Below are 23,877 nucleotides of genomic sequence, written 5' to 3'. Positions count from 1 at the left end.
ACGCCTCGTTTTTCTGTGCCTGTTACCGGCCACCGAGAAACTGGGCAGCAATTGTTTGAGGAAATGAAATCACGTTTCTATAAGCACATTCTCGGACCCATCTATGTATTATCTAAAATATCACACTGCTGCTGGTCCTATCAAAAGGTGCCACTGACAGTCACTGAATTGTTGACTGACCTTGAAGTTTTCCCTGAAGGAGGTGTTGCCTGAGGTTTCAGAGATGAAATATCGGTCGACGAGACTCTGGACATATGTGAATCCGTCTAAATTGTAGGAACCGGTAAACTTTGAGAATAATGCTGTAAGTAAAAAAAAAAATTATATATATAATGGTTAACTATACTCTGTTTTTTTCCATCTGTCCATCTGCCTGTGGTGTTTGCGCATGGTAACACTGCGCCCCAGACTTTAAATAATATCCTATTTCGAATATTAACGATGTAATTCGCATACAGTAAATTATTTAAACACTTTTCAGTTGCAAATGTACACCCAGATATCTTTTTATTTACCTAAAACTTACACATAGCGTAACTATTTAAAGCCCGGGACGCAGTGTTACCATGCAAAAACACCACAGGCGGATGGACAGATGGAAAAAATCAGAGTATAGTAAATCACAATAATTTAACAAGGAACAATAACAATAATTTAAAATAATGATAATAATATCAGCATGTATCATCCTCAGTATCTGAAAGTTTTGCAGCAGTGTTCAAGAAACATTGTCCATACATTTTATAAAGTGTTTGACATTACGTTCTTAAGATAAGAACAAATGAGCAGCGAGCATTTTAACGAATTCTACTCTCATTAAGAATAATTTTCCTTGAGTCATTTCTTTACAGGAGAAGACGATAGAGAATGTGATAGGTTTGAAGTTATGAAAGAAGGTAAAGTGGAAATATGAGCTGACAAACGCAAAAGTAACTATACTCGTTTTTTTTTCATCTATCCACCCGCCTGTGGTGTTTGCGTATGGTAACACTGCGTCCCGGGCTTTAGATAGTTACATTCAGCTTGCATTCAACAATAATAACAATACCCTATTTCGAATATTAACGATGTAATTCGCATACAGTAAATTATTAAAACACTTTTCAGTTGTAAATGTACACCCAGTTATCCTTTTATTTACCCAAAACTTACACATAGCATACCTATCTAAAGCCCGGGACGCAGTGTTACCATACACAAACACCACCGGCGGGTGGATAGATGAAAAAAAAAAAGTATAATTAGGTAGAATGAATTCAATTTTGGGATTTTCCACACAGAAGCTTCGCTTGTAAAGGTACAGTATGGCTGTATAGGAAGCTGACAAAGAGAGAGAGAGAGAGAGAGAGAGAACTTATATACTCACAGAAATTCCTGGGTCCCGGTATCTGCAAGAATGGATACAGAGTTTCCGTAAACCATATTTTGGGCAATCGCAGGTCGTACCTCAGGTGTTCCGGGACTTCATCCCCGTCGGTATCTCTGAAAAACAAACCGACGTAGTAAGCCGTCGCTGATTTGTTGCTCATCAGGTAGGAGGCTTGGACAGCCTCGTCCATTTCTTGAGTTGAATTCACCGCCTGAAGAACTGGAAAATAGAGAGAGAAAGGCGTGAACCATTGGCAAAGGTGCCTTTGACGTTCGTTTTTTCGGGTATGCAAGAGGCATCACTATTTCTTCAAAGGCTTCAAAGGTTTTAGACTTACTTAGCGTTAACCAAAATTGGCAAAGTTGCCTTTGACGTTCATTTATTTTAGGGTGCAAGAGGCGTCACTATTTCTTCAAAGGCTCTAGACTTTCTTAACTCTTACCGTTCTCATGCGGATTGAATCTACCCTTCATCCCAATTTCCTCGGAAACGTACTTCGCCACCCCTAAGGTGAACGCTCCCGGGGGCCCGTAGAATATTCGCCTGTCCCCAACGGTGGCTGTTGGTGCGGGAATGCAAACTCTCAACCCAGGAACCCACACACCGAACTTGCTGCAGACCATTTCCTTCAGATCTCTTTCGTCAGCCACGTTGAACACTGTCGTCTGGGAAGTAGGAATAATGTGTCCTGGAGTCACCATCACCTCGTTATGGATATGATTTATTCTTCTTGTCAAAACAAAACGGAAATGTATTCAAGCCCAGTGGCGGATAAGGGCACGAAGTGGATTACAGACGTGGATTGAGGCAGATAATATACCTTCAACGACAAAAGATGTAAATTATGTAAATTATTGATGAACAAGAATAGACGCAGCAACCCCACCACAATCAATTTCGGCTCACATAACCACATATCCTTGTCAAGAGTGTCGAATCTTATGTAAGCCATCAAGAGTGACAACAGAAGCATAGATTAAAACCAAAGAGCTTTTATTCCTCAGTTGGAACTTCAGAAAAGTTCAAGCTGAAGATGCAGTGCATTACTATTTAATATCCTAATGCAATTCAACTTATTTTAGAATATTTGACTTACATTTTCATCTATTTATTTATCATTTTATCAACATATGATTTTTTCTAATAATTGATCTTCTTTCTGTATTTCCCAATACCTTCTGCTACTCCTTTCTAGTATTCTTTGGAAGACTGAATTTCAAGTCAATGGACCCTTTCGTAGGCTTGCTCCATATGAACAGGGTTCATCTTCATAATAACATGAAAGCCGAGGTACTTACTGTATTAATAACTTTAGGCACAAAAGCCGAATCAGGCAGAACCCTGACGGAGAGCAGGATAGTGAATAGCAGAACTGGGATGATGATCTCAAAGATGGTGAGAAGCCAATGCCTCTTCCTGAGCAGAAGGTTCTTCCACATCACCAGCAGAAACTGATTCAGGAGGCTTCTTCTCTTCATGGCTGCTGCTGCTGGCTACGACCTGGACGAAAAAAAAGAAGGTACACCTGTATCTATTAAATTACATACTCCACTTTCAAGAACCCCTGGGAGAAGCTGTTAATGGGCATGAAATCGTGGCCGATAATCAAGTCACAGGAACAAAAGGTCACAGAAAAGCAGTCACTATTTTGGCTAGGAAAAAAAAAAGCTACATTAATTTAAAGCCTTTTCATGATGTTTTTACGGTAATCCACAACGGGTTTGTGGTACTAAACAACCTGCAGAGGTCGATACATACCTGGTGAAAAAGAAGAAGAAGAAAAGAACCCTTAGATGTCACTATCTGGGAATGATTAGTGTGACTTTATTTTTGCCTAAATGCATAAATAAAGGTATAAGCCACGAGGGAAAGTGAAGCACTGGAGTAGCTGCAAGATCTTTCGACTGAACGTCCTTTACCTAGCAGACCGTCGTAGCTTATACCCTTACAGATACTTGATCATAAGACTATGTGCTCCTCTTTGTTTCAGTAAAATCAAAGCAGTGCATGCGAGTCGAAGCAGGCATTCCCATCTACTGAACTGAGTCAAACTTACCCGACGGACTAAATGTCGAATTTCTGAGCCTGCTGGTAAGTGGGGGGACACAGGATTGGAAGTGTTAGAGTTTCTCCTGTTCGTGTCTGAAAATAAAAATATTAGTAACTTGAGACAAATGATTAAAAGTGGTATTTCATAACGAAGGAAAATATCGGTGAATGAGTTGTCCATTTGCTTTCACAAAAATAGTCGCAGCTTTTTCTTAACCCTTTACGATACATTACTTAACGTAAATAGCAGAAGTATATAATAAAAAACAAGTTTATAATAGTTGCGCACTGTGCAAAATTAATGCATAAATATCTCGTACTTTAATTTTGGAGACTATCTACAGTAATATATATATAGATTTGCTAATTGACGTTAAAATCAAGTGAGCGCAAAACCAGCCAAGTACCTCAGCGCAAACTCGGTCAGCAAGAGTGCAGTGTACCTACCGTCATGGCGGATACAAAGTGCACATTATACAACAGACAAATCTCTAGAAGAATTTAAGGATTTGTGATGATTACGATATCGGATTTCCATGTTTCACTCATGACAGTGGTGTACTGTTATGTTCTCAAAATGACAGATAGCATAATCTTTATTACGAATGATAATGGCCAACGGAAATTCTAATTCACTAAATATTCGTTTTTTCTCTCTCTTTCTCATCATAAAGTTAGACATGATATCATTAAGATATTCCCTGATATATTTTGGACATTTTGGCAACGTAATGGTCAAAGACACCTTTCCTTATGTGCTAAGTTATTTCCCTTAATGTAATGGACCACCTCCCTTCAGGTCTTTCGAAAAGTATGTTAGACCAATAGACCTATGTCCTTTGGGAGACGTTTTCATTATTATTTTATTTCACTCTTTACTCGAAGTCTTTTCGCATATTTTTCAGAAAGGTTACGTTTCATTCTTAGTTAATTCTAAGCCCTTAAAAGCTAGAAAAAATATGAACAACCTATGGTCGTAATAGACCTATATATATATGTCCTTTGGAAGGCTTTTCTTATTTTCTTTTTTTATTTCACTTTACACGAATCTTTTCCCGTATTTTTCAGAAAGGTTACGTTTTATTCTTGGTTAATTCTAGGCCCTTAACCGCTAGAAAAACATGAACAACCTCTAGGTAACTCAAATTAAGTTTAATCTCATTATTATTTTCCTATTTTGCAAAGGGTGAGCTCCTTACTTTCTATTTGCCCCTTTTTTTGTGGGGGAGCAGGTTTTAGGTCTAAATACCGTTCAACGCTGCTGAATGCCTTTGATTGCTAACTGCACACCATATTTTCTCTCAAACTAAAGAGACATTTGCTTGAACTAGCTGTCTAATGTGGCATAGTTGTTCCTAGAGCCACGTGAAATAAAATGGGGTATGTAAGACTACATTTTCTCCTTGCGGTTGGAAAAACAATCGAAGGAGACGAGACCATTTTGGCAGAGGAAAAGAAGAAGAATATCGTGTAAACAAACTCTGGTTTCACAGTACAAACTAAAGAAGAAAATACAACTCATGAAGCTGTTTGGGTCAGTATCAATAACGGCACAAACAAGATAAGGTTAGGTGTTATATATGCCCCGCAGGAAAATAAGTGCAAAAATGACCAGCTGATAAGTATGTACTCCTCAATAGAAGATGAAATAAATAAAGCAGAGGAAAACAAGGAAAAAGTAATGATCCTGGGAGACTTCAACTGCAAAATAGGGAAAGTCATTTCCAACAATAAGGAAGAAGTGACTAAGGGAGGAAAAGCACTGCTGAACCTAATCAAACAAAACAAACTAATGTTATTAAATAATCATAGAAAATGCACTGGAACATGGACAAGAATACAAAATATGCAGAAGTCTATTATCGACTATGTAATGATAAGGGAAGAAGATGAAGGAGGAGTACAGGTAATGGAAATAGATGAAACAAAAGACATAACTCCATATAGGATATCCTCTGAACTGGTGCACTCTGACCACTGTGCTGTGAGAGTGGTCATGAACTGGAAAATAGTATGCTAGGGAAGCAAGAGTGGAAAATATGTGATAGATATAAGAAAGCTGAAAGATTGCAAAGACAGACAAGCCTTGGTAGAAATAGCAAGAGAAAATGGTCCAATAAAACAGAAATACACCAAATGGCAAACAGAATTGGACAAGATATTGAGAAAATGTAAGAAAAAAACCAAAGTGAAAAAGAACAAATCAAGAGTATTAAGAGACCTAATGAGGGCTAGAATGAGAATAAAAAAGGAAGGGAAAAAGTTCAGTAGTACAGAAAACAAGAGGATATGGCAGATACAGGAGAAATTAATAAGTGAATACATTATTAGAGAAAAAATGAAGGAAGATGGCATTAGAATAAAGGAGACAGCAGCTGAAATAAAATCCAAAGGGGGAGTAAATGGAGCAGCCTTTTGGGACTTCAAGAAAAAACTTGACGGCACGAAACCAAATAATGTGGTGGCAGTAAGAAGCAAGGAAGGGAAGGTAATAGAAAATGTTGAAGAAATTAAAAGAGAATATGAACAATACTATAAAGATCTATTCATATTAGATAAACCTAATGATGAAATCAGTAGGCTAGCAGATGAAATTAACCTCCAGTACCAGAAATGGATGTCCATAAGTGGGACAGGAAAAACGGAAAAAATCCAAAAGTCAAGTATTCAAGATGTGGACAAAGCAGTAAAGAACCTGAAGAATAAATACACCCCCGACTGTCAAGATATAAATAATATAATTATAAAAAGTTTGGGTACACAAATGACTGAAAGTCTGGCACTCTTAATTGGAGACATTGAAGAGGAGTTAAACACTCCGGATGAATGGGAGAAAATGAAAATATTATCACTGCATAAAAAAGGAAGCAAACTGGAATTAGAAAACAAGGGAGGGATATTCATTACAAGTAACATAAGCAAGTATTTGATAAAGTGAGGATGGAAATAACGAAGGATGAGTTAAACCAGAAGATAAGCCGGTTCCAATGTGGTGGCATACAGGGAAGATCCACAGTTGATCACCTGCTAACCTTAAACGCAGTGATTGACTACAACTCACTGTTAGGAGCCCCAACGTACATATGGTTTGGGGATGCGTATAAATGCTTTGACAAACTGGATCTGAAGGACTGCATCAAAGAGATAGGGAAAATGATAGGGTGGAAAGATGCATGGTTGATAAGAAAAATGAATGAAAATGGCAAAGCAGTCATAAGATGCCCAGCGGGAGAAACTGACACAATTGACATAACAGAAAATGTGAGGCAAGGTACAATTTTTGGCCCAAAGCTATGCAGCATAGTGACTGACAGAGTAAATGATTTAAGCAGGAAGAATGTAACACTCATAAGAAACGTAGCAATAGAGTCCCTAATATTTGTTGATGACATAATGTTCCCCACAAGCAGGAAAGAAGGAGTAGAAATGGCAATTGGCAACTGCCGTAGCCTAGAGCAGCTTAAGAAATTTACATTTAATACGAAGCCAAGTAAGTCAGCAGTGCTGGTAATAGATAAAAAAGCAAAGAAATCAGATGTACCAATAAAAACAGAACTTAAAAATGGCCCAATTAGTAGCGTGAAAGAATATAAATACTTAGGAGAATGGTACACACTGAATGGTTCAAAGGAAGCAAGTATTAAAACGAGAAATCAAAAGGTTGAGTACCTACTAGGAGAAATCAGAAGATATGGGGATGTTAACAAAGTAGGAAACATGGCACTAAAAGTAAGGAAAAAGATCTATGAAACAGTAGTTGTACCAACCTTATTTGCCAACATAGAGACGTGGAGTAACGTAACGGAAAATGAATTAAATACGCTTGAGAAAATGCAATATAGGATCCTCCGAGGAATGTATCAACAACCTAAGGGCACGCCGTATTGGGGAATTATAGCCGAGTCCGGCATATGGCCAGTAGCCAACAGAATTGAGTATAAGAAGTTAATGTTTTCCACAACATAATAAATTTGGAGGAGAAAAGATTAGTAAAAGAAATAGTTGAAGATCAGTTAAGAGCCCCATATGGGCAATGTTGGACAAAAAGTGTGGTGAACATATGCACCAAATATGATATAGAAATTAATGGACTAAGAGAATATCCCAAAGCAGCACTGAAAAAGGAAATAAAGAAAAAAATAATCAAGATATCCAAGTGACTTTGAGAGAAAAGAGAAAAGGAATGAAGAAGCTGAGATTCATAGACGACTTCGAGGAAAACAAGTACATAAGGGAACTGAAAACAAAGGATGCCTGTATCATTATGAAAGCCAGAATGAATATGTTGAATTTAAAGGCTAACTTCCGGGGTAAATTTAATGACGAGGTCTGTGAAATATGTAGAGTGGAGGAGGACACTACTGAACATTTATTCACGTGTAAATTATTACAAAAAGCAGATAAGGATATAAATTTAGGAACACTGTTATCCCCTAACAGAAAACTGGGAGAATATATAAGGATAGCCCTTAAAATTAAGAATATTCTTAACCTGAAAAGCGATGGATGTCAAAGCTAAGTAACACGGCTCTGCCTCACTTATAAAGAAGAAGAAATGAAAGGGAGTTTGGGTAAAAGTAAATAAAGCTTTGCACCTCATAGTGTAGTGTGCCCGCAACTGTGTTTGTGGAGTGAGCGCCTAGGAACCAGGAACCATCTTGAGTCTGACTTTCGGCTCCTCGTCATATATTGTCTTTTTTCCTTGTGAGTAGGAAACTGTGGAAAATGTCCTTGCTCTGGGGAGTGCACAAATGCGAAGTGATCTTAAAAGTGACGTTGTGAGACCTTCCTAAGCGATATTTTTAAATTATTGTTTAATACAAGACCAATCCTCATCGAATAAGTACTATTGGTAGGGAAAGTAGTTCACCATAAGGCGATCTACCTGTCTTGTCGATAGTGAGTCAATTGTAGTTTAATCATTTAAAAACTGAAATCAATGAAAAAAAGTAATGAATATAACTGAATTAGATACTGTTAAAGTATCAGCATTGCCTGTGTCCTGGAAGGCCTCGTTGTAAACCTTCTGAATCAATGAGGAAAAGCAGGACCATTACTACCACCCAGTTACTAACTTTTCTGTCATGCACAGATGTCTTGAGGGACTTATAAACATTGATTGCATTGAAGAAATCACGAATAAAACTGAAATTTGATATGTGGAGGATTTTCTTAACGTGAAACAAATGGCGAACAAGTGAAAGGGGCAAATGCGGCTGCAGGGTGAATGATAAGACAATAGTAATGGCAAAGAGAACCCAGTTGAATGGCGCTGATGTTCCCGGAGTTCAAACAAGTTTAAAAGCTTGAAGGAGATGCCCTGGTAATCCAAAAAGCAAAGGCTGTTGGTAAGTTTAGTGTGGAATATTATGAAGACTCTGGTGATGGCCTAAGTGTAACAGATATAACGACAGAGAAGTAAAACCCATAACGGAATACAATCCATCGAAGTCTGGCTCAACGGATGAACGACGCAGGCTCATCTAGAAGTATGAACTTGAGTGAGGAATATGAGGAACAATATTGCAAATACGGTATTGGAGAGGAATAGGGCGAACTCAGTGAGAGAGAGCTTGAATTTGCATCGAAGAACGTGACTGTAGAGAGTCCCACGTAAGTCATTTAAGCCTTAAGCACCGTTCTAGGTTCGGCAACCTCCAGTTTCCGTGCAAAATGTGCTCCGTTTTTAGTACCAGCCCCTTGGGGATGTACGTAACGCATAAAATAATAACGGTAAATGCCATAAACATAACGTCTTACGTTGTTTAGGACGTAAGACGTTACGGCCGTTTGCCAGTATGGATGTTACCAAAGTCTGTTATTCCATCTTGGTCTAAAGGATGTTATGGCCTGGTCGACTTACGGCCGAAACGACCAGAGCCGACTGCCGCTGGACGCAGGACCCACTTGCTGGACGTGGAAAGATCAGCATGAAACAGACGATTATTTGTGAAATGATTAACTGTGAATACAGCGATTCAAAGAAGCTGAATAAACGAAGCTTAAACTCCAATTCAACCTGAATGGTATTCACTTTACTGCAAAAATTGCAACTTTGAACGGTAAATAAACATAAAATATGTGAGCTTTAATGCTGTGATGTACACGTGTTTTTCTTACAAGAACGTAATACCAATATTGTAGCATTAAATGAGAGTGTATTGAGAAACATTGTCATAATAAACTCATCGCCACTTAAAAAGAGGAACTGAAAATGCTTAATCATGCGTGGAGGCAATATGTCAGCCTAGTGTTTCGGACACAGCAATTCAGTTCATTAACGAATTGGGACTATCAGGTAGGATGAATAAAGCCAAAAAATGAGAAAATAGATACTCAAAGATATTTATTGCTTTCCGTACGTAATAAATTTTAAGGAATGTATAGTTTTAGTACGTGATGTCCCAAAGATCTAGACTAGACTATTCTACGTAAAAGGTCATGTAAGTTATGTCACCTGGTTGCGTCAAAGCGTTATCTAATTTTGTTTGAATCTGGATTTGTGGCTTGAATTTTTGGAGAAGTTTATTGGTAGCCTAATTGCAAAATGTTCGCTAACAACAACATCACCGATAACTTAAATTTGACGCAAGATCTCTTCAAGTGTCAGCCTGGTGATAATGAAAATTAGTCTTGTGCCAAACTGTTGGTAAAAGTTTTTTTTTTCACAAAATGTTATTTTATTGCTCTTGCTGCCAGAGATTTTGTACTCTTTGTTCGCATCTTACAGAGCACTGTGCGTGATTCAAATGAGTAGAAATAAGTAGAATTCAAACAAATATACATAAATACAATCTCCATATATAAAACAATAATTAACTTTGTTTATTTACAAGAAAGTTGCATCTACTAAAGACACAAAAGAAATATATATCTGTACTGTATTCTTTTGGTTAAAAATTGTTGTAAATTAGTCTCATATTACTCAACGAATCTGCAATCATGTTATAGTGATTATGTATCAAGGGTGTAAAGTACGATTGCTTTCATTAGGTGACCCAATTGTTTCCTGAAACAGAAAATGGTCAGCAGTACAAATGCCAGGTGGTATGTACAAACCAAATAAAAAATTTAACAAACAAGTATATAAATTGAACGTAAATATAATAAACAAATTATTGAAGGTTATTACGTGAATTTCTGACACTATGAATGTGTAAATACAAGATGCAGTGTTAAGATAAAAGACAAAGGAGTGTAGTAGTGCAAGGTCTATAGACCTTGGTGTAGTGGATCCAACAGTATTGAACCTTCGGTCTTAGTTAGCTATATACAGAAGAAGAACAAGACAACTCGAAGAAACCAATGATGAAAGATAAGCAGAAAGAAAGGCGAGACAAAGAGAAAACTGAAAAGTAAATCAAGGTTCTTCAGAGACATGTAGAAAGAGAACTGAAGAGGTTACTGAGTTAGGACGAATGCGAAGCAGTCTAAAATGAAGTAAAATTAGAATTGTGAAGAGAATAAAAGGGTAGAAGTGAGAGAGAGAGAGAGAGAGCCTTGAACCTCTTGGTTTAGTCAGAGCAGAGAGCTAGTCCCAGTATTGGATGAGAAACTTCCCCATATTTGAACCACCTTTTACAACTCGATTTGAAGGGATGGTCAATGGTTAGATTGAGCATAAGTAACCATATAAAGATGTAATAAATCGGATAGTCTTGCAGGAGTTTGTATACATAAATCTGTGTGTATATGTACTGTTATAATGCTAGTGGGAAGTCAACTTTCGTGCCTTCTCGTGACCATTTTAGTAACCTGAAATTCATAAAAGAGTGGTGACACCAGCTAGATCCCACTTCCAAAACCGTATCAATAACGCTGTGTAACACATGCTTGCTCATAACTGTCTTATCTGCTGACGGAATGAATTACCCTTTATCTCTTATCATTCGTTATTGATTAGGTCACAATTTGCTTTACCGCGATGAATTGCCAAAATGAAACTGAGGTCTCGTAACCTCTCAAAAGCCAGCGAGAGATTTGAGGGTTTAGTTTCGTCCGATAATTGTTTATGATAGCCATATGACGTCATGTTTCTCTCTCAGATAGCGAAGAACTGCGAGTGAATGATTCCTGAGAAGGCTACGTCTTATGATTCTGAGGCCTGAAGTAGTACCTACGGGAGTTCATTCCACTGAGCGTCTCACTCAGAATCGAGTGTTGCCACATCAAAACTCTGGTGAAATTCTTTCAAGAAAAAAAAAAAAAACTTTTTAATAACTGTTCAAGGTCCCGTTGTCTGGAGATAAGGAACGTGTTGGTGTTCTTGAAATCATCTTGTTTGGCAAAGGAAACCATCAATCCTTAGTAAAGAGGACATTTTCCTTGGTAATCGTATGCAGTGTTCGTTTCTTCCTTAATTTGTCCATAGTCTGCCTCTCTTGTATTTCAATGGTAATAACACCAACTCTTGTACAGAGATGATTTTATCCAGTTATAAACCTGCCATTTATCCACTTAATTCATGATATATAAAACAAATAATGTTTAATTAAACTAATATTGCGTACATCAATTGTTTATTCTCTCGATTCTACCTAGTGTTTTTTATTACAGCATTTATCACTTTTATTTCTTTGTAGTCCTAACCAATTTATTTGTTGTCAGGTGATTTCTAATATTTGGTTAAACACTGTCGTGATAAGGTTTTCCTACAGTTTAAAGTTTAAACCCTTCAGGCACTCCCAAATTTAACGTAAATTCCAATCAAATGCCAATTCCATCTGTGTTGCCTTTACTGTCTAACCTTTAGACCAAAGATTGTTAACACCTTCTTCTGGACGCGGAGAGACGCCTTGTCTGTACAAGAAACAACATCTCATCTTAAACACTTTCTTGCATTTGTGCAAACCAACGCCATGCTGAAGCTGAACTGGCAGGAAAGAGTAGAAAGGATCTGTGAATGAAATGACATCAGAGATTACGCTGAAGTCATTCAGGATTCAGGCTTTGAGCTACGCACTCAACTTTGCATCGAACTACTCGTGGGCATGAACTGCTGAAGTGAATACCCTAAAAGGTATACCTGTTAGGTGTGATTCGATCTTACGTTAGAAGAGCCCTCGCCCACTGCTCCAATGGCAAGGGCGTCCACCTCTTGGACCTCAATATGACAACGAAGATGCTGATCAATAATGGTCATCCCAGTTAACCTGTTAAGACGCCAGTCCTCACATTAAGATGGCCACGGAAGGATTAGTGCATTTACGGAGAATCTCAGGCTTATGAAGCAGCTTTTGCCATTCTGTTACCACGTCCTCCTCCTATAAGCAAATTGAGAAGTCCCTTTATGTAAAAGACCAGTAACTTGCATAGCAAGCTTCCGCCCGAATAAAATAATGTTAGTAACCAATAAACATAGGTAAGGAACTAACAAACTAGCATTAAGAAGCAAAGTTAGTACTTGGCGCTTCAAAACAGTAAGAAAATCGCTAATCTTTGACCATGGACACCAATGCTACTCCTAAGAAGATCATTTTCCAGTTTCAAGTTAAGAAAAAAAACAAAGAAAAAAAAAAAAAAAAAAAAAAAAAAAAAAAGACTTCTGGTGCCGTACAGTACAACAACGTATCACCTCAAAAGAACGTAACCGTTAAGCCGTTTACCTCCCCAAAAAACTAGTCAACCCCCTTATATTCTTGAGGAACAAACATCGAAGGCAAGAGGAAAAGTTCCCCCGTTAGATGAACCCTTTGGGAGGGCGACCAAACGAAATATCTTCCTGCAGTGGCAGATATCACGATGAACGTGGAAGAGAGAGAAAAAAAGCTTAGTACCACTTCAAGAGATTTCGTCGAGAAGATAAAGAAACATAAGATGCCACTGAGATCCAGACAGAACGACAACACCTAACAAAGTCAGAACAACAACCCTGGGGCAACTTCAGCGTCCATTGGCTACAAAAGCAGCGTTACAATGTTTGATATATCCCGTTGCTAAATAACCACTGGTCCCATGCAACGTAAAAACATCATACAAACAAACAAACAATGCTTGATATGTTAGTCAGTCAGAACCTGAAGTGTCGAATTACTTTACACACATTTTTCCGCCATATTGTTCCTGAATGTCCATGTACGGACTATAATTGTAAGTACTGTCCATCCTTTATTTCAGAGCACATAATCTCTGTCCAGCGACCACAGCCCCTCCTCCCCTTTTTTTAGTTATATAAAAGTAATCCGCATACTTACCTACAGTTGTGGAACTTCATAGCTAGACTGACTAGCTATGAAATATGATGTCCTACGCTTGTAGGGTAGTATGAATATTACTTTTATATGACAAAAAATGAGGGGTTGGTTAGGGAATAAGGGTTCTGAAATACACAACTAACCACCTACACACACGTATACACACCTACATACGTGCATATAAACGTGCTCAGTATCACTAACCTTGCTATGGGCCTATGGTTGAAATTTGACAGCACCCCTTTCTCGAGGAACATGATAGAAACTGTCTACCTAAGAATCACATTTGCCTATTCAGTGTGGCTGTTATCGACGTGCTTATCACCTAATCTTGAGATTAGGAATTGTATCGACACTGTGATGCAACTTGCGAACAAAAAAATGGTATCAGTTTTCTGTAACTGAACGAGATTCAAATCGGTTTAGCATAACGCAATCGGCGATAAGGAATATCAATAGTGTATGACGTCACTTGAATCCTGTTGTAGGCTGTTATATCGAGGCCTCATGGTTATATCGTCCATTACGAGTAGTACACATTCGTACAGTTCAAGGCAAAATGACCGCTGACTTTGTTGGCCATTCGAAGTGAAAAATTAATTTTCTGAACGGCAATGGTTATAGTTTTCATCTTCGTTCATCATTTTACTTTTTAACTCCTGGTGGCAAATCAGCACACTAACTGAACTCTGCGTCTGGTGTGTGTGTGTGTGTGTGTGTGTGTGTGTGGATAACAATGTAAAATATTGCTATATTTTCCAAATTAGTATTGCTTGGGTCTTTTTCCGTAACAAAAACATTTCTAACAACATCAGAGATTGTTTCAATAGCAAATTTTATTTGCTATCGTTTGTTGAATATTTATCGGTTCTTACAAGTTTATTTATTGTTTGCAGACAGCATAAGTCTCAGAATATTTTGAAAGCAGTTCTTCTTTTGAACGATAAGATTTAACAAGTTCAAGACCATCGCTTGTTTTATCTCGTGGGAAGAACACCTATCATTAATCAAGGAATGGCCGTATTGCAGTCTACTTGGTCACCTGCAATCAACTTGACCACTTAGGAAACTAGACATTCAAGTCTGATGCTGTAAGGAGGTTATTCTAAATCAGTATCCACAGATACTGGACGAATTCTATTCTCTAAGACTAGAATATCGTCATACCTGTTTAAAGTACAAAGGTCCTCCTGTGGTTATCACTTCTCTAGATAACTGATTTTCTAAATGATTAATTAAGTAGCCTGCTAGCATCAGGTGAGGAACTCTGTAGGAAAGTCTTTTGTTGCATGTAGCTTTTCCTATATTCAGATCAGTTTTGATCAGTAAGAAAGGAACGTCATTATCTACTGCAAAGCCCTTTTCTATGTTTTTCCTCCTCCTGTGGTTAAATCACTAATTTCCTTGCAATTTAGGTAATTTTGATAGTGAAAACATCTCTTCATAAGATACTCTTTCTAAAGTGGAACTTTAATGTGGTCTCCTATCCCCCAACATTAAAATACACGGCTAGCAGAGACCATTCCAAGTCGGCCTTTGTAAGTATGGCTTTTCACAGAGCTGCATAGGTTATTTAATATTGGTTAGAAATATACACGTAAAACCACACTGCAAGGACAAGGACACTGAGATTACTAATATACTCCTGCCTAAACTTTTTACACTCATCTAAATTCAGTTTATTAGTAAAATATCTAGCTGCAACTACTTTCATTCCTTTTACAATTGTTTCCTAGTGCAACTGCTTTGAGGTTTTCCTTCTGTAACAACTTTCAAACCTTTTACGGTCATTTTCCTATTCAGTGCCGAATGGCCTTAGTTGCCCCAGTGCTTGGCATAATGACAAGAATCTATATAAATAATAAAAAATCACTATGTTTGCTTTTAAACGCTGGAGCGTTGGAAAGCCGTCTTGCTATTTTCTACATCTTGGAAGTGAAGTAGGGAGACACCACAGAAGATTCACTAAAATATTTGTTAAAAATGATATTTTATAATAATAACAAATAATTGAGTTGTAATTGTTGTAAACTTGATGATATGAACAAAAAATGTAAATTAATTACATAGAATATGAAACTTTTCAAGGAACAATAGGCGTAAACTCTGGCCACAGTTTAAGACTTCGTTCTTAAGGGATTCGTAATAAAACTACCTGTAATTCTTTAGTACAAATAGAATGTAATGCCTAATATAGTTAATAAAGAGTATTTCATAAATCTGTTTTTAAAGTCTTCTGATAAAAGACATTTATAAACTTTGAGAGGACCTTTACGGTAAAAGACCCGGTCTTTTTTCTTTAAAATATGAACATTGTGGGTAAAACTTACGACTTTTTGGTTAAAAACAGGAGGAACTTGTGGGCAATCTAGGACCTTTTTGGTCAGTAACATAACAATGGGGCAAACTAGACAAAAGAAAGAAAGAAAAAAAAAGGTTGACGCACACAGGAGCATGACGTCACGGCTAGATCACGCCCCCACTTTAACTTGAATTGTTTATTAAAATCATTAAATCAATAAATAATACTCAAAGTCAAAGGTAAATTTTTGACTCCTTTTGAACAAATTTTAAACAGCAACGCATAAAGAGAATTACATCTCCGACTTATACCTGTTCTTGGCGGGAAATATTTTGTCCTCTCATTGGCCAACAGCCTGGGGCCTGATTGGCGGATGGCTGTGACGTCAGAGCATACGTCACTTGTATACTTCCGTAAGACGTCGAGACGATTCTTTTATCCAGTTTACAATTATTTTAGCTTTAAATCGTCTGCATTTGCTATCCCAAGACACTAGAACGTATTTATAAGAATTTAAAACCAAATTAAATGGTGAAATACGCTCCTGTAGCTCTCATTTTTAAATTATTTATACGATAAACTGCCAGTTAGTATTTAAAACATCGGTTCTGCAGCCGACGTCCTGCAATGTAGCCAATACGAAGGCAAATAAACCTTAAAAGCTTAAGCTTTTTATGCAATTAATTCGCATTTTCTTATCTTATTATTTATTCTGTCTATTTTATAGTATTAATAATTTGTTTTTGAATTATAGTTTTAGATATTCATGATTTATATTTTATGATTTAGTAAATTATAATATAGAGTTTTCTTTGTTTTTAGTGTCAATGTCTCCATTCATGAGTTCAATATTAGTAAACTAAGTATCCGCCAATCACAGCTAAGTATGGACAGCTAATCAGAGGACAGGATTTTCCCCCTTATGCATGAGATTCCTCGAGTTTATGGGCTGCTGTTTGACAACCGTTGTCGAAAATCGCGATCTCTATTGGGAACCGCTGTGTAGAAAAAAAAAAAAACTAATGTAGGACGTTATTCTATAGGGATTCATTTATTTACACAGTTATTTTAACTAATGTTCTTTTTATATGTCGTGTTAAATGTTGCGACAACAGTTGTAGGATGGATGATTGATTCATCCTACTCTGCACTCACGTAGTGGCAAGAGTTGTAGGATGAAAAATTCATCCTACTCTGTCTGTCTGCACAGACATAAGTAATGTAATGACCGAGTTAGGATGAAAAGTTAATTAACCCTATTCTTTGCAGAATAAGTAATTCATGGTTAAACAGACGACATTGTAGGAAGTTTTCTGTAGTTTTTATGCTCATAACGTCTGTTTTAGTTGAAAGATGTGAAAATTAGAATATACCATATGATAGGGCATGAACTTCCATTCATGAAGGATTCCACCCTTCCATGGGCTTCTGCTGAAAGAAATGTTTGGAGTCCTCTATTGTGATTTTGTGGGGCTGTGTTTTAAAATAAAAAGGGGAAAAAAAAAATTTAAAGACATGCTATCCTTGCAGATTGATAGCCTACTAAATAAAATTTACCTTCCATGGTTGAAAATATGATTTGTTAAACATATCCTCGCCAGGCAGGCTGGATAACAACTATGGTTGAAACCCACCCTGACCTAACTTAAGGGAAAACTGTAAATTGAAATTAATAGTGGTGTGACCTAACTTAACCTACCCTAGGTACCCTCCTTAACACCCAAAACTAAGATAGCCTAGCTACATCACCAGGACCTTCTTATTTAGTGATTGGTATCATAGTTATTGAATTGAATATTAGAAACAGTCTGAACACACAAAGGAAAACATTCAATTTAGCCAGAATAGTAAAAGAAAAAAAAAAAAAACAGCTTTACTTGTTAGCATCACCATTAACCACAAGTGGGAACTTTAGCTGGCTTTTTCTTAAGCAACACCAGACGACATAGTTACACCTCTTAAAAGTCTCCTAGTACTAGGTCTCACATGCCAGGGATGTTACAGGAAATAAGCTGGCTATACTGTATTACATATTGGGATGATCATTAAACTCTTGATAGGATGCCTGCCAGAGATAGATATATGTAGTCTACTGGTATCTTTTATATCTCAATGGGCACAGCTTTAGTTAACCCTTTAATTGCCAAGGTTGTTGCCACATAGTACTGTCTTCAGAGACTTTAAGGATGACTTTGTTTTTTTTAGATAGAGTGAGCCATAGCTTAAGTGATGCATTCAGCAATTAGTGGCTCTTCGGTTAGTAGGGCATGGCTTTGGGTTGTTAATTACCAAAGGATTATGCAAGAACCATGCTTGTATACCATGTCACTCCAAGAGATCATTAGTGTAAGATAAAATTACGTACAGAAGTCTGGGATTCCACCGATTTGTTCCAGTCTGCGAGTCCATTAATTTATTTCTAGGTCCGGTCTGTTTTTGAAAAACCCTACTGGCAGTAACATAGATTTGGGTAGGTTAGTCAGGTATGTGACTTGAGTTACTGTCAGATGTGGCTTGCGACTTTAAGGTGCTCTGTGATTATTGTAGGGATCTGTCCTAATCTGCACCTCAATAAGCTTTACCTTCTTTGCTCTGCAAGCTTTAGGATCCAAGGATAAGCATTCCATGGTGTTATTAAGGACTGGTAAACTGGTACAGGCAGTCCCCAGTTTACGATGGTTTAGGCCTACGACTTTCTGAGGTTACGCCACTTTTCAATTATATTCCTCAGAAATTATTTTCAGGTTTACGACACACGTTCCAGGGTTACAATGCTTACGATGCCAAACTGGTGGAAGAAACATAGTCTCCAAAAAGGTAAAATAATTAATGTTTGAGGGTTCTTTTGATGAAACATGCAATAAAAATGCACTAACACTTACTCTTCAATATAAGGGAATAAGCAAATTACAAAAACAAATATGCATGAAAAATAATCATTGCACTATCATTTTATGAGGACAAAACTTTCGTCATAAAGAAATACTGCCTGAACATTACAGAAAATTCAAATATTTTGTGCACAGAACCTTCATTTTACTGGAACTGGGAGCAAGATGATAGATAGGATAAGGAACACAAATGAAACAATATGGTTGCATAAAAAACTTTACCTGGAATACAAATTATTATTCACCAGAAATGGAATGGCTACAAACATCTTGATGCTTGGATATTGCAGAAATGGTTTTGATATGTAGAGATAATGCATTTCCATCTAAACCATAGTAAATACTATAGTCAATACAAAATACAAGTCTGTTAATGTTTGGCTATTATATACAGCAAAACTTGAGCACCAAGTCAAACAATCCCTTTCTTATATTTACTCTCCTTTATTTTTGCTTGATCTTTTCCGAATATCCTTTTTTTTTTTAGTAATTTCTTTTTTGTAAACAATCACTGAAGACCAGGTTACAAAATTGCACCATATTATCCACATATGACAGCAAAAGTTAGTTTGGCAGGAATCGTTAACTGGATTATTCATCCTCTGGAACTTTCTTTGACATTATTTATTTGACTTTTGCCATTATTTATAACTCTTGTTAACACAAAGTTCAGTAGCAGAGGAATTACAAGATATAAGATAACTATATACAGTACCTAGTTTTATAAAATACCTCACAAAGGTTGAATAAACAGAATCATCACCTTGTAAACATTGGGCTTTGTCTCATGAACTGGATTTTCATCCCCAAGCATCAGTAACATTCTTGAAGCAAAGTTAAACAGTCCAATCATTTCTTCATATAACGAAGACACATATGATGAACCGAGTATCATCACACCAGAATTCTAAATTCTAACCTAATTATCATTAGCATTTTATTTGGCACCCAACAATCTGCCTTGGAGGGATTAAAGCACCACATATGCTCTGACCCCACCCACAATGACATGGGAAACTTGGAGTACAATGCATGTATTCTACACTAAGTGGACTGGTACTTCACTGGCATTACTTTTGCCAAAGACTTGGTCAGTTTTTGGGAAAAAATATGCAATGAAGAAGCTATGATGATAATAAAACAATATAAGGATGGTACATCTAAGATTTTAAAAGTGACAAACTTCAACAACTTTAACTTGATTTGGAGAACATTTTTATTTTCCAATTTTTCACATTACTATAATGTATACTGCATTCTGAATGTCAACACTCAATATCAAATATGCTCATAAATTGCTAAATACAGATCACAGCACTCTCTTAAAAGTATAGATATTCCAATAACCCTCTTATTATCAGTCACTGCCTACCCTCCTATTGTTTCATAGCTGTCCAAAATCTCAAACACCTTGGCTGTAACAATGTTGTTGACTAAGTGCTGCCATCCACTGTCTGTGAACTGTATATCTTCTCAAAATTAATTCCCTAGAGTTTGCATAAACAATACTGGCTCTCATTTTTATGTTAGCAGTTTTTACTGGATTGTTATAATTTCACAGTTAGTCTTCTATAAAATCACTAACATTCACCAAATATGCTTGCCTGTTGCAAATTTTTTGAGCATACTGATCTTGATCAACATTCTCTGCTTAACACCATTAATTTTTTTTTCATCCCTTTAACATTGTGATCTTTGTTATTCATGAAAGATTTAAATAATTTTCAATTTAGCATGTCACTGTTCATATTGTCAGATGTCATTGTTGAGCTTACCCTACCATCCACAAATACCATCACTCTTGACTGTTGGCTGGTTTTTGTATTCCATGTCTAAGTGTTTAGGATCTTTCATACAGCCAAAGGTTAGTAGTACAGTGTGTTTTCATATTTACAAATCAATTCTTCACTGGTCTCCGTTAATCTGGCTGTCAGCAAAACATCCCAGGGCCACTTCAATAATATAGAAGTCATCAGGAAAAGCAATACAGGAAAGTTTTTTTACCCTCTGAATAACCAATATTCATAAGATAACATTCAACTTAGCCTCAACAAAATACATCATGTTAGGTGATTGGATAAACTGACTTTGGCAAACATTCCTCTCACTTTTGTTTGACAGTCTTAATGTGAGCATGATGTGTTTTTAAATGAAGAAATCGGTAGATGATACGGGTAACTCAGAAACTTGAATAAACAGTGTGCATTACATTTGAAAATAGAAATCTGTCATCTTCTATAATAAGCCATAAAATGAAAATTATTTTAAAATTTAATTACTAATAATGAAAGAAACATAAAAATCAATAACAGATAATATATATTCAATATATAGTACATAAACTGTATATACAGTATATATGATAAAATATTAAAACATCAATAACAAAAAAGGTAAATTTATCAAATGTAAGCACGAGCCTATAAACTTTCAAAAAAACTTCAAATATACTGCTAAATTTATGCATTTGTATATGTAAATGGCTAAATTATGGAAATTATCATAACTGCCTCATGCAACTGAATCTGCAAGGTACATTTCTGAAACTTTCATAACTGTATAGACTTAATCATTACATCTAACTTCTTAAAGGCATTAATAGGTGAATTAAATTAACACCTGGACCAAAGTCACTTACATGAAGAGATATAAGATTGAAAACAAAGGAAAACTTCCCCACCCATTATTTAGCATCAATCACTACAAAAAATACAAATACAGTGTAGAAAATATCACATCTGAGAGGTCAATTTCTTTTAAAGCTATGAATACTTAGGGAGCTCACTGTGAGAAAGTTACTTTAATTTAGTAACTATTGAAATGTAAAGTTTCTGCTATCAACTTCATTACTATTAAGCAGCATGTGTAATAAATGAAATGAAAACTATGAATGAAACTATGTACTACAATAAGGGATGAATATGGCACCAAACAGATCCTCCAACATATTATGCATAACACTGGTATGCACTGTTGTAAAGAGGCAAAAAAATTCATGCACTTTAGGAATGTGTTTCTCACTAAAATTGAGAAAATATGGCAACGCATGAATAAATTTACATTTTGTCATAAAACTCCAACATAAAGTAATTAAGTGTCGACAGGAAATATATCTTACAAGAGTAAAATAGCTCACTCAATAATGCTAATACAATCTACACAGTTTGGTGATATGAAAAAATTCTGGATAGTTTATCTCAAATCAGTAGTAAATCAAGCTAACAGCTAACAAATAATCAGGTCTATAATTACAAGAACTAAACCGAGATGTACACTTTTTTGAGGTGCAAATAATAGGCAAACATTACCCATAAACTAGTTCCCCAAATATTCATAATTAGGTAATCAGCATGGTAATGTCCAACAGGAGACCAAGACCAGGGTAACAGATTGCCCAAGATTTCGTGTCCTAAATACAAAATGATGGCATTCATACCTGAAAGGAAAGGAAATGCATGAATTATTAATGTTACAAACACCTAAATCTAAAGAAACCACAATTTCCTGTTGCAGTTTAAAGAAAAATGGAGAATGAGTGATAAGGACTGATACAGTACTATTACGTACAATTAGCATACAAGAAACTAGTACGTATAATTATTACTAAAATCAGTTCAATTTCCTACAATAAAATAAATAAAAATAAGAATAAAAATAAGCCTAGCTTAATTATACAGCATATTATTGACAGCTTTCTTCATAAAACTGTTAGGGAAAATTATCTATCAACTCGAACAATTGTGATACACAACTACACTAGGTCTGATCTTACCAACCTATAAAATGAACATTGTAACAAATAAAAAATATAGCAATACATGAAGATATGAACTATACAACCAAGTGGTTAAAAAACATAATGAATCCTCATTGAACAAAGCAGTCTATGAAAAGTATTACAGTAGGTTAGCCTGTTTACTCGCCCATAGTAAAATAACTTTTTCTTACTAAAAATTAAAATAAGTAAGTTTCTTTGCTTAAAATAGTTATCTTCACTTTGTCAATATGAATAGTTATTACTCTCAAATTTTAAATATCTTCCTACCAATAGATAAGTTATTGAAGCCAAAATGACTGATCATTTTGACCAACACGTGAAAAGGAAGTTACACATTACAAATCTTCACCTACCAACATAACGGACTGGGTTTCCACTCCACCAACTCCACTTATCGATGATAAGATAATAAAAACTTAGCAAGAAAAATGCAAAGCAATTTGTTGTCAGGACAAAGGAAAGGGACCATAAGTTTTTGTTCACCGGAATAAGACCACCTTCCTTTTGAAAGCCACACAAGCTTCCAGCGATGATACCCTAGAAAGAACATCACATGTTATTAACCTTACAATACCTAGATACCAGACAGAAATGTATTTTCAGACAATTATTATACATGAGGAAGCTTTATTCAGGATTTTTTCATCTATGTGATTCATTTAATTCTATAATTTTGTCTATTTCATGACTGTCCGCAAAAGCAGCTCCCAAAGTCCTAACATTTAATATGGATAGTGCATCATTTATATGTTTTCTAGGTACACGTTTTCACTTTAACATGGGCTATGATTAGAGGACACAATCTTCTATTTACATAATTCCACACATTAATGTACGTAACTATAAGCATGAGCTCCCGTTGTCTTTGAACTTCAACTCCCTATTATATTATTTTATACACATGGGGAAATGTGGAGTCATTGTCTTAGCCAGCAGCAAAAACTGGAGGGAGATCAAAGGAAATGAAGCTAAGGCAATAATGATGGACAGTGAAAACTTGTGTTTTTAATGTTCTGTGACTCATGATGTTCACACAATATTTCTTATCAAGATACAAAAAAATGTATTCGCATGCAGGAATTAAGACTTATTTACAGTGTCTTTAGGAGAGTATACCATGTGTGAATGGAGAGTTATCTGTTCCAGGAAAACAGAAGCATGTAACTAATACTCATAAAAAAAATGCATAATGACTTCCCATTTACTCTCAAATCCTAAACATACAGCACATTCTAAAATAAAACCTGATGTCTTAAAAACAACTTAAAAATTCATACAAAATGTTTTTAAACAAA

The 23,877-nt window shown here is 36.1% G+C and overlaps 2 protein-coding genes across 4 annotated transcripts in view; both read right to left on the bottom strand.

Annotated features, from left to right (window-relative positions):
- Nucleotides 1-13,889, bottom strand: part of LOC135215172 (phospholipid-transporting ATPase ABCA1-like) — a 37,179-nt gene extending 23,290 nt beyond the window's left edge. Inside the window, exons 1-6 of one of the 3 annotated variants that reach the window (XM_064249642.1) lie at nt 13,816-13,889; nt 3,426-3,511; nt 2,668-2,869; nt 1,812-2,034; nt 1,367-1,588; nt 181-302 (exon numbers count right to left, since the gene is read on the bottom strand). In XM_064249642.1, coding sequence (XP_064105712.1) covers nt 181-302; nt 1,367-1,588; nt 1,812-2,034; nt 2,668-2,847 — 747 coding nt within the window. In that variant the 5' untranslated portion in view covers nt 2,848-2,869; nt 3,426-3,511; nt 13,816-13,889. Of the gene's footprint in view, nt 1-180; nt 303-1,366; nt 1,589-1,811; nt 2,035-2,667; nt 2,870-3,127; nt 3,275-3,425; nt 3,512-13,815 lie in introns of those variants that run through there. The other 2 variants (XM_064249643.1, XM_064249644.1) reach the window with 2 other exon arrangements.
- A 5,118-nt stretch (nt 13,890-19,007) lies between these two features.
- Nucleotides 19,008-23,877, bottom strand: part of LOC135215180 (heparan-alpha-glucosaminide N-acetyltransferase-like) — a 123,708-nt gene continuing 118,838 nt past the window's right edge. Inside the window, exons 15-16 of the mRNA XM_064249655.1 lie at nt 22,936-23,119; nt 19,008-22,240 (exon numbers count right to left, since the gene is read on the bottom strand). Coding sequence (XP_064105725.1) covers nt 22,062-22,240; nt 22,936-23,119 — 363 coding nt within the window. The 3' untranslated portion in view covers nt 19,008-22,061. The remainder of the gene's footprint in view (nt 22,241-22,935; nt 23,120-23,877) is intronic.

The sequence above is a fragment of the Macrobrachium nipponense genome, chromosome 5 (genome assembly GCF_015104395.2).
Source record: "Macrobrachium nipponense isolate FS-2020 chromosome 5, ASM1510439v2, whole genome shotgun sequence".
NCBI lineage: Eukaryota > Metazoa > Arthropoda > Malacostraca > Decapoda > Palaemonidae > Macrobrachium > Macrobrachium nipponense.
This window is presented reverse-complemented; position numbering and strand designations above follow the sequence as displayed.